Here is a 16,670-nt window from a genome sequence, read left to right as displayed (position 1 = left end):
TGATGAATAAATCAAATTAACTGCAACCAAGCAGTCACGCAAAATACTCACTAATTGTATTAATAGGCTTTCGTCGGGGGATCAGCCCGTAGCTGTACTGGAAAAATCCACGTCCAACGAATGCGGCCGGAGCGATTCCGGTGGTAGCCTTGACCCACTCCTGAAAGCGTCGCAACTTCGATCCCGGAGGGTTTGCCGGTTGATCGAACAGATCCAGCTCTCCGAAATTGATAACCGGCACGATCGCAGTTCCGGTTTTCAGCGCAATCCTGCAGAATCCCTTGCGCTTCTTCAGCACCAACTGGAAATTATTAGGTCGACAGTTGAGCGACTCGGCGGCTCCACCGACAATTAGCACCACGGCGTTCGACGTGTACCCGTCAACGTTGGTTGAGCTTTTGGGATCGTTCGACTCAGTCAGGAGCCGAGTGATGCCTTCGGAACAGCAGGATGCCACACCCCAGCTGAAGCACAGCTCGCGGAAGAACGGAACCAACAGGTGGAAGTCCAGCGTCACTATGCGGGAGCGTATGCCCGGGAAAAGTTTGTAGAACCCGGTGGTGTCGGTGGCGAAACTAAGGAAGCAGCCGGTGCTGTGAAGAAAAATGTTTTTGTTTTAGTGTTTAGCGTGGCAACTAAGTTGATTATGAGTCTTGTTCAAATTTTTGTTTGCGATCTATCAGTATTGCTTATATTTTTATTAATTTTCGACTATGCAGCCAATGAATAATCCATTATGAGTGTGCTTACAGCTGCACACTAGGTGTTAACTTTCTAATATCAGTATGGCGAAAGGTATCTAAGGTTTAATTTCTCAAAATTAACACGTAAAGCTATGTCCATTTAGAATCCGGAATAATTTATTGTATTGCAGCGGCACGGAAAGTGACCGCTGCAAGAATTCTTTTACAGTGGTTTGTCTACCTAGACCACTTGCTGTGGTATAAATTTCACGAAGTTTCGTGCTGCGTGTTAAAAATTATTCCAGATGGACGCCGAAAGAAGAGAAAATAGTCTGCACACCCACGATAATTCTGCTCATCGACGATGGAACCTACGTCAAAATGGATTTCGGACAGCCTCCTAGCCAAAAATTCTACATGGTGACGGCACGAGGAGTAGTTCCTGCGAAATTTAAGTTTGCTTTTTGGACAAACTTGCAAAAAAACGGATGATTTTGGCAAGGGATATGCAACTGTGGGGCAAAGACCTAAGTGTTTGTGACGAATAAGACGATGGGCTCAAAGCTGTACAAGGAGGAATGTCTCAAAAACCGCGGTCGACCTTCCATAAAGCCCATAAAGGTCCCATGAAGTTTTGGCCAGATTTGGCGAGTTGCCACTACAGACGGGAAGTCATCCAGTGGTACCGCGATAATAACGAAGATTTCATCGATAAAAACATAAATTCACGCAACTGCCCACAGCTCCGACCCATCGAGACATTTTAGGCAGTAATGAAGCGGAAGCTTAAGAAAAGTGGAAAAACAGCTCGGGACGCGACTCAGATGACCAAAATGTGGAACAAATGTGCCAAGGAAGTTGACTCCGGAGGTGTGCAACTTTTGATGAGAAGAATAAAGAAGAAGGTGCCAATTTTCACTAGAAACAAGAAGAAATTATTCGTATCAATAATGTTTCCTTAAAGTACAGTGAATTACCCTTGTTTTGATGTATTAACCTTGTTTGTACGTCAATCCGTTACCGAGATAAAGATGATTTTATTATTCCGGATTCTAAATGGACATAGCTTTACGTCCCCAACCCCCATTTTACGACAAAACTCAAAATTCAAAACCACGCAGCTCAGCCAATTTCTAACGGATTTTCATGCAATCTTCTGGAATCAATCACAAAATTCCTATAGTTTTTGGAACCGAGGTCATTTTTTGTGCAATGACCATGGTTCCGGATATATTCCGGGGAGTACTGGGGTTACCTCCCTCCCGAAAAAGATGGTCACTGGCAGATCGGCTTCGAAATTCATCGTGCGACATGTCAAACTTCATGATTTTGCAAAACAAGTACACTGAAGTACATTTCGGCGAATTGGCCACCCTCCGGGTACTTCCAGGGCCTAGTTCCCTCAAGGAAGTGGCCAATTTTCGTTTACTCTTGGAACCCACCTTGCGGCATGTCAAACTTCATAATTTTGCAAAACAAGTACACTGGAGTTCAGGTTCTTCCAGGTAGACCTGTGCGCTGATTGAAATTTTACCGGCTAGATCATTTTCATCCAGCAGCGGCGGCGTGGCGGCGTCACGCCGTTGGTGATTGGCGGCGGCGTGGATCGGCGTGAACCAGTTTCAGGCGCCAACATTTCTTCAGAAGTTCCTTCAGGAGTTTTTTCAAAAGATCATTAAGAAATTCCTTTGGACATTCCTCCAGGAATTCCTCCGGAAGATCCTCCAGGAATTCCTCCGGAAGATCCTCCAGGAATTCCTCCGGAAGTTCCTCCAGGAATTCCTCCGGAAGTTCCTCCAGGAATTCCTCCGGAAGTTCCTCCAGGAATTCCTCCGGAAGTTCCTCCAGGAATTCCTCCGGAAGTACCTCAAGAATTCCTCCGGAAGTTCCTACAGGAATTCCTCCGGAAGTTCCTACAGGAATTCCTCCGGAAGTTCCTCCAGGAATTCCTCCGGAAGTTCCTCCAGGAATTCCTCCGGAAGTTCCTCCAGGAATTCCTCCGGAAGTTCCTCCAGGAATTCCTCCGGAAGTTCCTCCAGGAATTCCTCCGGAAGTTCCTCCAGGAATTCCTCCGGAAGTTCCTCCAGGAATTCCTCCGGAAGTTCCTCCAGGAATTCCTTTGGAAGTTCCTCCAGGAATTCCTTCGGAAGTTCCTCCAGGAATTCCTTCGGAAGTTCCTCCAGGAATTCCTTCGGAAGTTTCTCCAGGAATTCCTCCGGAAGTTCCTCCAGGAATTCCTCCGGAAGTTCCTCCAGGAATTCCTCCGGAAGTTCCTCCAGGAATTCCTCCGGAAGTTCCTCCAGGAATTCCTCCGGAAGTTCCTCCAGGAATTCCTCCGGAAGTTCCTCCAGGAATTCCTCCGGAAGTTCCTCCAGGAATTCCTTTGGAAGTTCCTCCAGGAATTCCTTCGGAAGTTCCTCCAGGAATTCCTTCGGAAGTTCCTCCAGGAATTCCTTCGGAAGTTTCTCCAGGAATTCCTCCGGAAGTTCCTCCAGGAATTCCTCCGGAAGTTCCTCCAGGAATTCCTCCGGAAGTTCCTCCAGGAATTCCTCCGGAAGTTCCTCCAGGAATTCCTCCGGAAGTTCCTCCAGGAATTCCTCCGGAAGTTCCTCCAGGAATGGCAAAACATACTTTTGCATATAAACGATAAAGACGGATCCATAAAAAACTGGAAAACGATCCATAAATAACATCTGAATGTTCCTTAAAATGCTACCATAAATCCATAAAATAGTTAATGAGATTCCATAAAGAATAATTTTTCGATCCATAACTAAGCTAAAATTTAGCAATTAATTGGGAAATATGTTCCATTAACATGGTCAAGAAAAACAATACAATTCTTGCTATTTTCCCATGAAAATATGACAAATGATCCATAAAAAAACTATATTTTGATCCATAAAACTTCAAATTTGCACAGTTTTTATCGTGGTCATGATCCATAATTTCAGTAATATGATCCATAGTTTTGGTCATATGATCCATAATTCTGGTCATTTGATCCATAACTTTGTTAAAATGATCCATAGTTTTGGTGATATGATCCATAAATTTTGATAAATGATCCATAGATTTTATAAAATGTGTGGATCAATTAATATAGTTTCATTGGCCTTCTTCCCAAGAATTATGGATCACATTATCAAAATTATGGATCATATGACCAAAATTATGGATCATATGGCTGAAATTATGGATCATCATCAGGATAAAAATTGCGCAAATTTGAAATTTTATGGGTCAATTTATAGTTTTTATGGATCATTTTTCAAAGTTTTATGGATCATAAAAATATTCTTTATGGAATCTCTCGAAATATTTTATGGATTTATGGTAGCGTTTTATGGAACATTCAGATGTTATTTATGGATCGTTTTTCATTCTTTTATGGATCGTTTTTCCACATTGAACGGTGCAAAGTAAGGGCTGCCTCCAGTAATTCCTCCGGAAGTTCCTCCAGGAATTCCTCCGGAAGTTCCTCCAGGAATTCCTCCGGAAGTTCCTCCAGGAATTCCTCCGGAAGTTCCTCCAGGAATTCCTCCGGAAGTTCCTCCAGGAATTCCTCCGGAAGTTCCTCCAGGAATTCCTCCGGAAGTTCCTCCAGGAATTCCTCCGGAAGTTCCTCCAGGAATTTCTCCGGAAGTTCCTCCAGGAATTCCTCCGGAAGTTCCTCCAGGAATTCCTCCGGAAAATACTCCAATAATTCCTCCGGAAATTCCTGTACTTCCTCCGGAAGTTTTTCTAGTAATTCTTCCGGAAGTTCCTCCAGAATTCCTATTCCTGCCGAAGTTCCTCCGGGAATTCTTCCGGAAGTTCCTTTAGGATTTATCCTGTATGTTCCACCAGGAATTCCTCTGGAAGTTCCTCCAGGAATTCATCCGGAAAATCCTCCAAAAATTCCTGGAATTCCAGGTGGTCAATTCCAGTTTCCGGAGGAATTCCTGGAGGAATTTCCGGAGGAATTCTTGGAGAAACTTCCGGAGGAATTCTTGGAGAAACTTCCGGAGGAATTCCTGGAGAAACTTCGGGAGGAATGCCCGGAGAAACCTCCGGAGGAATTCCTGGAGGAACTTCCAGATGAATATCTGGAGGAGCTTCCGGAGGAATTCCTGAAGGAACTTCCAGACGAAATCCGGGAGAAGTTTCTGGAGGAACTTCCCAGAGGCACTTACGGAATTTCTTGACAATCTTTTAAAAAACTGGTGGAGGAACTACTGGAAGAATTCCTTGATAAACTTCTGAAGAAATTTTGGTGCTTGAAACTGGTTCACGCCGATCCACGCCACCGCTGATCACCAACGGCGTGACGCCGCCGCTACTGCCTGAAAATGATCTATCACGCCACCACCGATACAATTCTAAACAGTGCACAGGTCTACCTGAAAGTATCCGGAAGGTGGCCAATTCGATCGAAAATCACCGAAAGGGACTCCAGTGTACTTGTTTTGCAAAATCATGAAGTTTGACATGTCGCAAGATGGGTTCCAAGATTGAACGGATATTGGCCACTTCCCCGAGGGAACCAGGCCCTGGAAGTACCCGGAGGGTGGCCAATTTAATCGAAAATCACCGAAATGTACTCCAGTGTACTTGTTTTGTAAAATCATGAAGTTTGACATATCGCAAGATGGGTTCCAAGATTGAACGAAAATTGGCCACATTTATTTTATTTATCATCAGACTAAGGCCGGAGTGGCCTGTGCTGCACATAAAAGACTTCTCCATTCAGCTCGGTCCATGGCTGCACTTCGCCAACCACGCAGTCTGCGGAGGGTCCGCAAGTCGTCCTCCACCTGATCGATCCACCTTGCCCGCTGTGCACCTCGCCTTCTTGTTCCCGTCGGATGGTTGTCGAGAACCATTTTCACCGGATTACTGTCCGACATTCTGGCTACGTGCCCGGCCCACCGCAGTCTTCCGATTTGTATTCGCGGCATTTCTGCAATACCTGACGTATGGCGAACACCTGGTCTGTGGTAGAGCGTTCGCCCATAAATCCCGCCTGGTACTGCCCCACGAACTCTCTTGCAATTGGTGTTAGTCGACGGCATAAAATTTGGGAGAGTACCTTGTAGGCGGCGTTCAGCAATGTGATTGCGCGGTAGTTGCTACAATCCAGCTTATCGCCCTTTTTGTAGATGGGACACACGACACCTTCCATCCACTCCTGTGGCAGAACCTCATCCTCCCAAACCTTGGTAATCACCCAGTGCAGCGCTCTAGCCAGTGCTTCACCACCGTGTTTAAACAGCTCTCCTGGTAGTTGGTCAACTCCAGGGGCTTTGTTGTTTTCAGCCGGCCGATCTCCTCCTGGATTTCCTGGAGATTCGGAGCCGGAAGTCGCATGTCCTGCGCGCGTGCTCCTAGGTTCATTACCATACCGCTACCGTTGTCTGCCATATCGCCATTCAGGTGCTCTCCGTAGTGCTGCCGCCACCTTTGGATCACCTCACGCTCGTTCGTAAGAAGGTTCCCGTTTATGTCCTTACACATATCGGGCTGTGGCACGTGGCCCCTCACGTGAACGGTTCAACTTCTCATAGAACTTTCGTGCGTTATTAGCGCGGTACAGTTCCTCCGTCTCTTCACGGTCTCGATCTTCCTGCTGGCGCTTTTTCCTCCGGAAAATCGAGTTTTGTCTGTTCCGCGCCCGTTTGTATCGTGCCTCGTTCGGCCTCGTGCGGTGTTGCAGCAATCTCGCCCATGCTGCATTATTCTCCTCAACTAACTGCTCACATTTGCCGTCATACCAGTCGTTTCTCTGATCCGGAGCCACCGTTCCTAGTGCAGCGGTTGCGGTGCTTCCAATGGCGGATCGAATATCTCTCCAGCCATCTTCAAGAGATGCTGCGCCTAGTTGCTCTTTCGATGGGAGTGCCACTTCCAGCTGCTGAGCGTAGTCTTGGGCTAGTCTACCGTCTTGTAGCCGCCCAATGTTAAGCCGCGGCGGACGACTCCGACGCGTGTTGATATTGGCCACATCCTTGAGGGAACCAGGCCCTGTAAGTACCCGGATGGTGGCCAATTCGATCGAAAGTCGCCGAAATGTACTCCAGTGTACTTGTTTTGCAAAATCATGAAGTTTGATATGTCGCAAGATGGGTTCCAGAAGCGAATGAAAATTGGCCACTTCCCTTAGGGAACCAGGCCCTGGAAGAACCTGGAGGGTGGCCAATTCGATCGAAAATCGCCGAAATGTACTCCAGTGTACTTGTTTTGCAAAGTCATGAAGTTTGAGATGTCGCAAGATGGGTTCCAAGATTGTACGAAAATTGGCCACTTCCCCAAGGGAACCAGGCCCTGGAAGTACCCGGAAGGTGGTCAATTCGATCGAAAATCGCCGAAATGTACCCCAGTGTACTTGGTTTGCAAAGTCATGAAGTTTGACATGTCGCACGATAGATTTCGAAGCCGATCTGCCACTGACCATTTTTTCCGGGAGGGAGGTAACCCCAGTACTCCCCGGAATATATCCGAAACCATGGCCATTGCACAAAAAATGACCTCGATTCCAAAAACTATGGGAATTTTGTGATCGATTCCAGAAGATTGCTTGAAAATCCGTTAGAAATTGGCTGAGCCTCGTGGTTTTGAATTTTGAGTTTTGTCGTAAAATGGGGGTTGGGGACGTACGTGTAATTGAAAAAGTATTTGGTAAGCGTAGTAGCGAACACCTTCCTGCATATCTGGTTTTCCACGATAAAGTTCCTCCTTTCGAGAAAACCCGCGATAGATGTATTTCACTATACACATTTCTGGTGGTTAACTCATGCTGGGTATTTGCGCATATAGTGGAAAACAGTGCATAATGCACCCACTGGGAAAAATATTGTAATATTGTAGTTCAATCCATTAAGAAAAAAACAACCATGCGTTCACATTATTTTACATGCAATATACCTTCCCCGTGATTTTTTATATGCTTAAACGATTCTTTCATTATTTTGAAGTCAACTTTTCCAAAGAACCCATATTTTTGCCTGTCATAAGACGAGTTTGAACAATCCCATTGAATTCCACCACTTAATTGTATCCTGACAGATACGTATTTCGACCTCAACAGTAAGGCCGTCTTCAGTGTCTTGTACTTGACTCGACTTGGTCGACTTGGTGGACTAAGTCGAGTCAAGTACAAGACACTGAAGACGGCCTTACTGTTGAGGTCGAAATACGTATCTGTCAGGATACAATTAAGTGGTGGAATTCAATGGGATTGTTCAAACTCGTCTTATGACAGGTGAAAACATTCCACTAAAAAGCTCAAAATAATTTTCTTAACCATATTTTTGACAATTGGAACTATTAAAAAAACAATCAAAACATTTTTTTCGACTTTTTCACCCCTGTTTCCCTGTTTGTTTGGACGTAGGACTGACGTCTTTCTTTACTACACTGGGTGTCATTTAGATTTTTGGAAATCGAGAGCGTTACGCTGAAAGGAAAGATTTCGAACGTTACTAGCGCCTTTATCTTTCGATGGATTTTAAAGATTTACTAGGACACTTTCCAGTAATTTGCCAACTTCATTGAAACTTCAGATTATTTACGATAAGCTATTGAAAATTTAAATTTTTGGAAAGCCAATCCCGTGCATTCCTACCACGGACATAAGAATGTGGTATGTCACGGGCCTTCGGGTCTACCGATGGTTGCGATGGATGCAATCGCCCATCGCATCGCTCGGAGTTCACGGCTAGAGGCCGATGATGGCTGAGGCACCGAGGGCAGCGGTGGTGAATGAAGAAGAATAAAATGAGAGAGATTTGGTATGCTTATCCACGAAAAGTGATTGGTTTCATAATCCACATGATCCCGGGATGAGTACGAGTAATGGCATATGAATGACACCATATGTTAAGTTGTGCTTGGTACTAAACGACACGTACGTTAAAACATTGTTATACTGTAACAGTTCTTTCTCCAGCAAAAAAATCAACAACACTGATGAAAATAAAAAATTGATTAAAGTAATTACATACTTTCATATATTCGCAGAAGGTATTAGCAATTACTGAACAATGCTCGAGGAGGATTTGCAAGCACTCGGAGTATTCGAGAGACGGGTGCTTAGGACCATCTTTGGCGGTGTGCAAGAAGACGATGTGTGGCGGCGAAGAATGAACCACGAGCTCGCCCAACTCTACGGCGAACCCAGTATCTAGAAGGTGGCTAAAGCCGGAAGGGTACGAAAGGCAGGACATGTTGCAAGAATGCCGGACACCAACCCTCCAAAGATTGGGTTCGCTTCCGATCCGGCAGGTACGACACGGCGTGGAGCGCAGCGAGCGAGATGGGCAGACCAGGTGCAGAACGACTTGGCAAGCGTGGGGCGTATTCGAACATCTGCTTGAGTAAATAAGAGCTTAATAGTTAGAAACAAAGCAATTCTAATCATTAGCTATTAGTTTTATTTCCAGAAGTTTTGAATAAACAAATAATTATACACAGCATGTAAGTTGTTGTTTGTAATATCAATACCTATGATCAAACTCCATAGATCCAAAAGTAAGAAGTTAAATGTAAATACGTTACGATTATACAAGTCCTACGCCTACTCGCGGTTATGTTGAAAACATTACCCATTGCTCGTTTTCCCCCACCATTGCTGCCAAAATGAAAGGTCGGTTGGTCAGCCTGAAAGTCGATTCAGGTTCTCGTCATCAGGCTTGTAAAATGTCATCTGCATGTCATTTGACTAATTTGCTCATAACTTTCTTTAGAAGCAAAATTTCTTCCATAATTTTGAATGTACTCATAACGCTTGAGTAGGGTTATATTTTTGTCCAAGGGTACATTGCTCTAAGTATAACATCAAAGGCTGGAGAGTGAAAACTCTCCAAAATGTCACGTGTCATTTGACATAATGTCATTTGAATGACATTTTGCCTCCCACGCCCCAGATTACATATTTACAGCAAAGTCTCGTTAGACAAAGTTGTAGGCCCATTTAACCGCTATAAGTTCGTCATACAACATGAATTGATAGCTACCTTCTGAAACAAGTTCTGGGAAAATTATACAAACGAATGCAAATGACATTTTACAACACTGCTCGTCATATTAGGCATATTCTATGTAGGCATAAACGCGCAATATGCAATTAAAGATGTGGTTGTAATTCGGACTCTAGGTAAGTAGCAAAACGAAAATTAAGCAGTTACTGCCAATAACATTATTTCAGAAATGCTGGAGGTGAAAGAGCGTCAAATGGCAGGTTTCCTTAAAACTAAGATAATGGAAGTGGTGGCAAGTTATGGTGTCGATGTTTCAATAACGTGCGATAACGGAGCCAATATGCTAGCGCCGGCTCAAACAAGAAGTGGAGCTTTTATTCGCCGAGTCCGAAGATCTCGGTGAGATGGAAAAGGAAGACAACGAATTGCATGAACTCACAGCAACGTTTAACGACGAGTTTCGAGAACACCTCAATCTGGTGCGGTGCGCAGTTCACACGCTTCAGTTAGCAATTATTATGGAGGTAGTGAACAAATCAAATGAGTTGGTGAAGATAGTAACAGATATCGCAAAAAAAAAATTAAGAACATCAAGTATAAGCTCAGCTTCGCGACAGCAGATATGTCTTATCCACCAGTTTGGGGCTAAACTCGTTGGGACGGAATCTATGAAATGCATCTCAGCTTCATGAAAGAAGTTTTCTTCAAACAATTGGCAGAGCAGTTTCCAGAGCTTGGTAACTTAATTGATTATGCTTTGTGTAATATTTAATGTACATTTTAAAACTTATTTCAGATCTTGGGGACACATGGAACTTTATACGGAACTACGAGCAGGCATTCAGGCCACTCTGCAACTGCACCAAAACAATGCCGGCGAAGCATATTTCTATGGCGCACTTTTACTTAAATTTTACCTGAACATCTTTCTTGATTTTGACATCTGGATATGGTCATAATTATAAAGACACTTCAGTTCAATCAAAGTTAATTGCCTATGCTCCGGGTATTAAATCATCCAACTTAGACATTAATTTACAATGTTCTGAAAACTCTGATGTGCATAGGTACATTATGTGGAAGATTTTGATATTGGAGGTAACCACCACTTTCAATTCGATGGTACTCGAACGCACGACCCTCAGTATGCTAGATTGGTGATTTAACCAACTAAGCTACGAAGGACCTCCGTCGGCCTTAGCAACTTAACGACTACTGAATGTGAGCCCGATATTTCGCGCTCAAAATATGTTTGCGATTTTTTCACACGCAATGAGCACTTTTGCGAGCACCACTCGCGCTCAAAATGTTTAAGAAATTTGGATACGCACTGAGCACCTTTACGAGCACCATTCGCGCTCAAATTGTTTTAGCGGTTTTCACACGCACTGAGCACTTTTGCGAGCAGCGCTTTTTTATAGTTTCATTGTACATTTTTATTCATTAGCTTTGACCGGTCCATCCTTTTCCGATGCGGATTTCATTAATTTGGAAAACAACCAGGTTATCTGGTGAATCGAAAAATTAACCTAAAGTCTAAATTGTGCCCAAATGTGTGGCCTCGTGCCATCAGAAAAGTACCATCCGAATACGTTAGGTAATTGTCGGGGACAAAATAGCACTTACGTGTCGTCCGTAACTAATCAGGGGAAAAACTGGTTGCTTTGCAGACGTGTTGTAAGTCATGGCATACTGACGCTCAATTCAAATAATGTCGCGTTGGCGCGGTTGGATATTATGCAATAGATATTATGCATATTACACACTGCCAAACGAGAATTCAAATAATTATAAATTCATCTTGTCGTAAGACGTGTTTGTACAATCCCATTTAATTCCACCACTTAATTGTACCTTGACAGATACGTATTTCGACCTCAACAGTAAGGTCGTCTTCAAGTACGAGACATTGAAGACGTCCTTACTGTTGAGGTCGAAATACGTATCTGTCAAGGTACAATTGAGTGGTGGAATCAAATGGCATTGTACAAACACGTCTTACGACAAGTGAAGACATTCCACTAAGAAGCTCAAAATAATTTTCTTAATATAAATTCATGGCACACAAAAAGTAATATAAAACGTATGATAAAGGTAAAAAGGCACCTTACTTCTGTCAAAAACTATCCTTCCAAAAAACATCACATTAAAAAGTGGTGATCAAGTGAGTGCATTTATCTATGGTATCCCGGTTTTGTAAGCCAAGATGTCCTAGGCCTAGACCAATCATATATACGAACGTTTGTCTGGGATATCCTGGCTACCAAGTGAGGACATGTTCTGCTTCACAATCAGGTTGCAAGAGTCGCAGGAAAGCAAAGCAGCGCCGACAAAAAGGATGATGCTGAGTTTTGTGATGAAAATCTACGATCCCTTGGGGCTTGTTGGATCACTCGTGGTTCAAGGTAAAATTCTACTACAAGCAGGGTTGCCACTACTTTTTGGGAAAAGTCTGGCATGCTACAAATTAAAAATCTGGCAAAATCTGGCGAAGAAATTCGTCTTTATCATTTTTTTAGTCTGTATTTAGATGTTTTATTTAATTTCTAAAATTAATTTATTTTTTTTTAATTTAAGAGATTTTAACTAAAAATGTGATCTTGTTCTAATTTTTTACCAATATTAGAAAATTCTGTTTTGACCCTCTTTTATCAAAATTTATTCTTAAAAAGAATATCTTTTTCCGCCTAAGATATTCATTTTGATATTTAAAAAAATAAGATTCTTATAAATCATACCATTTTGAACAATTCAGATTGAATTGATTGTTAGATTTTAGTTTAGCTCTGAAATATCTGAAAATTATAAAAAAAAGAATATAAATAATTAGAAGAACGGCTCCTGGACTTCAGCTCATGGCTCCGATGTTCATCCCATCAATAACAAAGCAATGGAAAGGTATTTGATTTGTTTCTTATTTTTGTGGTTTATTTTCAGCAGTTAGCACGCATGTTCACAGAAATATGCGACGAAATTGGTTTCGTATTTCTTTGTTTCGCGATGACATGAATATATGTTCAATGAGATGGAGATTGGAACAGTTCCCCTTAGTCCCCTTAGTTAGTGAAACTTGACTTCGTTCAGAATAACGGGGTTCGCTCGAGGAATTTCGGTGGGCCCCCAGATTCATGAGAACGAACCACGGCAATCATTCGCTGTTCAGAGACGGATGAGTTTTATAAACTTTTCACTTTTACGTATGCCCCGAATCTTCCGTAGGACCTCCGGTGGCCAATAAGATCCATCAAAAGAAGTTTAATGATGTTTCGGATCTTCCAGAAGGACGCCGAATTGCCGAATAACCAGGAAATGTGATAAGTCATGGAATTAGACAATGATTGCATTTATTGGAATGTTGTATGTTGTAAGCATTTCCAGAAACGAAACTCGAAACGCAAGAAATTACGCCAAAAATTAGCCTTGAAAGATTCCTGGAAACCAGCATGGTCAAACTGCAATCCGGAACAACATCCGCGGAAACCATACCTTCACTGTATTTATAAAAGATTAAAATTGGTTCAAAAACAAGTTTTTGGAAGCGATATGAAGTTGCGGTCGGATTTCAGTTATTGAATGAATATGAAAATAATAACTGAATGACTCAATGTTTGAATATGTTCATGCAGGTAACAATTTAAAAAAAATCTGTCTGAAATTTGAAAAGTCTGGCATTTAGGGTAGTTTCTCTTTTCTCTTTTTGCATGAGCATGAGCATGAGCATGAGCATGAGATGACCGTACAATTCGTAGTTGCTACTCCGTGATTGACCAGAACTAGCGGAATTGCACAGGGAACCAACAGATGGGACTTGGGATTAGCACTCCATCCTCAATGTGCACGTTCGGAAAGCTCAACTTTTAATGGGTCAATAACGGCGCCGGCCACGTCCTTACGATCATCTAGGGAAGGGAAGGAATGTTAGTGTAACAACCGTTGTTTTAGAGACCGACGAATCGTCTGCATCTCTACGGTTGTTACGGGAAGGAGTATTGTAAGTAGGGAGAGGAAGTGTCATTACTTAGATCAGGATTCACCTTGGTAAGTGATGTAATCCAAGTAACTACCATGTTAATGTTGACGCGAGAACAAAGTATAGATCGGTTACAACGTATTTTGATGTGTTCTTGTTCACCCAACGTAAGGGCAGACAATCAATCGCTCCGGTAGAGCTATTGTTAATTTATCTTTTAACTGTCCGCGATAATCAGTTATCATGATTGTTTTTATATTCATCTAACGCGAGGAAAAATAATCAATATCTAAGCGATAGACTTGTTTATTTGTACTTTGGGTTGACCACCTACGATGATTATGAATTATATCTATGTGTTTCCAACGTGATTTGTCTGAAATTTGAAAAGTCTGGCATTTAGGGTAGTTTCTCTTTTCTCTTTTTGCTGCCAAAAAGTCTGGCAGTGCCAGATATATCTGGCATAATGGCAACCCTGACTACAAGACGTCTGGAGAGCGAACATCGGTTGGGATGAACAAGTAGCTGAAGATCTATTTGGACGCTGGAAACTGTGGCTACAGGTATTAAAGGAGTTAAACAACGTTCGAATTCAACGGAGTTACTTTCCAGGATATGATCCTGCCTGCTTTGAAAACTTGGAGCTTCACGTATTTTTGGATGGCAGTGCTCAAGCTTATTCATCTGCAGCTTATTTCCGAGTTAGAGATCGCAAGCAAGTGCGATGTACTTTAGTTGCTTCCAAAACGAAGGTAGCACCAATTCAGCTAGTCTCCGTACTGCGATTAGAGTTGCAGGCGGCCGTGATTGGCGCACGTATGCGCAAGACGATCGTGGAAGCTCACTCGCTCCAAGTCAAGCGTACATTCTTTTGGACCGATTCCAGTACAGTTATCTCGTGGATCAAGTCGGATTCTCGGCGATATCGTCAATATGTAGCGTTTAGGGTCAACAAAATTCTCAGCTTGTCTGGAACCTAGGAGTGGCGTTGTTTGGGCACAAAGATCAACGTCGCTAACGAAGGGGGGTGAAATAATGAGCTAGGCCTTTAACGGAGCCTGTGGGGTACCTGGGCACCCTCCACAGTAATTGTCCCTTACCGCGTAATGCTGGGCTCTGGCATGGTGGACCTCTTTTCCCGAGCAACTCGTGGGACCAAAATGGAAAAACAAGTCAAGTCTTTAATTGGTGGTAGTAGTGTAGGCGACAACCCCTTCGCAAGAGGTGGGTTGTTCAGGTCTCCGCCTAGGAGGCCAGAAGCAATATTCGGCAGCTCGGTGCGCAGCGCCAGCGTGGGTCATTTAACCATCTCCCAGGCTACGCCGATAGAGGTTATAGACGACCCATGGCTTGTAAAGGCGTTAACCGCAAACACGATGGGCTTTCGGCATTCGAGGTGGCGACGGAACAGCTGGACGCCATCATCGACTTTGCGTCATCGAAGCATAATATCAGTAAGGACCTCAAGAGGAGCTTGCTGAAACTTCGAAAGTCGATGTTGGACGCCAAGCTGGAGAGGGCGGTCGGGACGGTCAAGTGTAAACCCGTGAAATCCGTGGAGTCGAGGTCTACCCAGACTGAGGCCCAAGGATTCGCGGACTCGGGCAAGGTCGAATCGACCGAGGGCGAGCCAGCGAAGACGGTGCCAAAGTCTACCCAGACTTAGGCTCAAGTATTCGCGGGCACGTCGGGGGTCACTGCTCCAACGGAGCAGACACAAAAACGGGGGAGATAGTCTCAAGGGGATGAGCTCCCTGGGGGCCGCTCCAAAACGCGGAGGGTTACTACCTCGAACAAGGCCCAAGCAACACCACTTGTTTCTCAGTGAGTAACAACAACTGTGGTGTGACTTACTAAAGGTCTAAGTTATGCACAACGCGTCGTATTTGGAACTCCTTTGTGACACAAAAAGCGCAAGAGGTGGAGCCTATTTGCAACATCTTGCGGCTACAATGAAAATAAAAACACAAAAACCATCCGGGAATCGAACCATAGACCTTCAGATTTGTAACCTTTTACTATAACCATCACACCATCAATGCTTTTCGGAGATTCTGCTACAAGTCCACTACATAAACAACAAAGTCATTTGTAACTTCATTGTGCCTTATACGGAACATGGAGGGGTCTGTCAAAAATAAATTACTACCAGCTGAGCTCAAAGTGCTTTGCAACATATCAGAAACATTATCGTAACAGCAATGAACCAAAGAGTTATTAATACTTATATAGCAGATACGCTATTGAGGTTACTCCAATAATGGCGGTTTTCCTACCTATGGATTTGCCGACGACTATCTTACATTGATAGTGGGTTTGTGCATTACTACCTTATTCGACCTGATGCATGCAAAATGCTCTTCAGGTAGTTGAAAGTTGGTGTCGCCAATATGGCCTTTCGGTCAATCCGAATAAAACATCTATTGTTCTTTTCACGAAAAAACGTTATCGTAATGGTATTCGTCCATTACATCTTTTTGGTTCTGAAATCAATGTAACTGATCAAGTAAAGTACGTGGGTCTAATTTTGGATTCAAAGCTTTCCTGGACTCCTAACATTGAGTTCAGAATCAAAAAGGCGTGTATGGCTTTCGGCCAATGCCGACGAACCTTTGGTAAAACTTGGGGTCTTAAACCCAAATATATCAAATGGATTTACAAAACAGTTGTACGACCAATTTTGGCTTATGGATGTCTTGTGTGGTGGCAAATGGGAAGTGAGGACAATTCAGTCTAAATTAGGCCATCTTCAAAGGATGTGCCTAATGGCAATGACTGGTGCGTTCTCTTCAACTCCCACGGCTGCTCTCGAAGTTCTCTTCGACGTGGCCCCACTACACATACATCTCAAACAAGAAGCATTTTCTTGTACTTACCGACTATGGGTACTCGGTTTTATGGAAGAGAATCCTGTAAACCGCAGTTCTACACACACTTCGTTGTTACCGCTTATGGTTAATTGGGACAACATTTTCCTTGCTCCAAGTGATCTCACACACGTTAGTAGTTTTCCTTATAGGACATTTTCAACACAATTCCCCTCGCGGGATGAGTGGACAT

General features: G+C 43.4%; 1 protein-coding gene across 6 annotated transcripts in view; it reads right to left on the bottom strand.

The window, feature by feature from the left end:
* Nucleotides 1–16,670, bottom strand: part of LOC134210804 (2-acylglycerol O-acyltransferase 2-like) — a 75,295-nt gene that overhangs the window by 394 nt on the left and 58,231 nt on the right. For all 6 annotated transcript variants that reach the window (XM_062687086.1, XM_062687088.1, XM_062687085.1 and 3 more), the window contains one exon: nucleotides 52–593. In XM_062687086.1, the coding sequence (XP_062543070.1) occupies nucleotides 52–593 (542 nt within the window). The remainder of the gene's footprint in view (nucleotides 1–51; nucleotides 594–16,670) is intronic.

This window comes from Armigeres subalbatus, chromosome 2 (genome assembly GCF_024139115.2).
Source record: "Armigeres subalbatus isolate Guangzhou_Male chromosome 2, GZ_Asu_2, whole genome shotgun sequence".
Taxonomy (NCBI): Eukaryota; Metazoa; Arthropoda; class Insecta; order Diptera; family Culicidae; genus Armigeres; species Armigeres subalbatus.
This window is presented reverse-complemented; position numbering and strand designations above follow the sequence as displayed.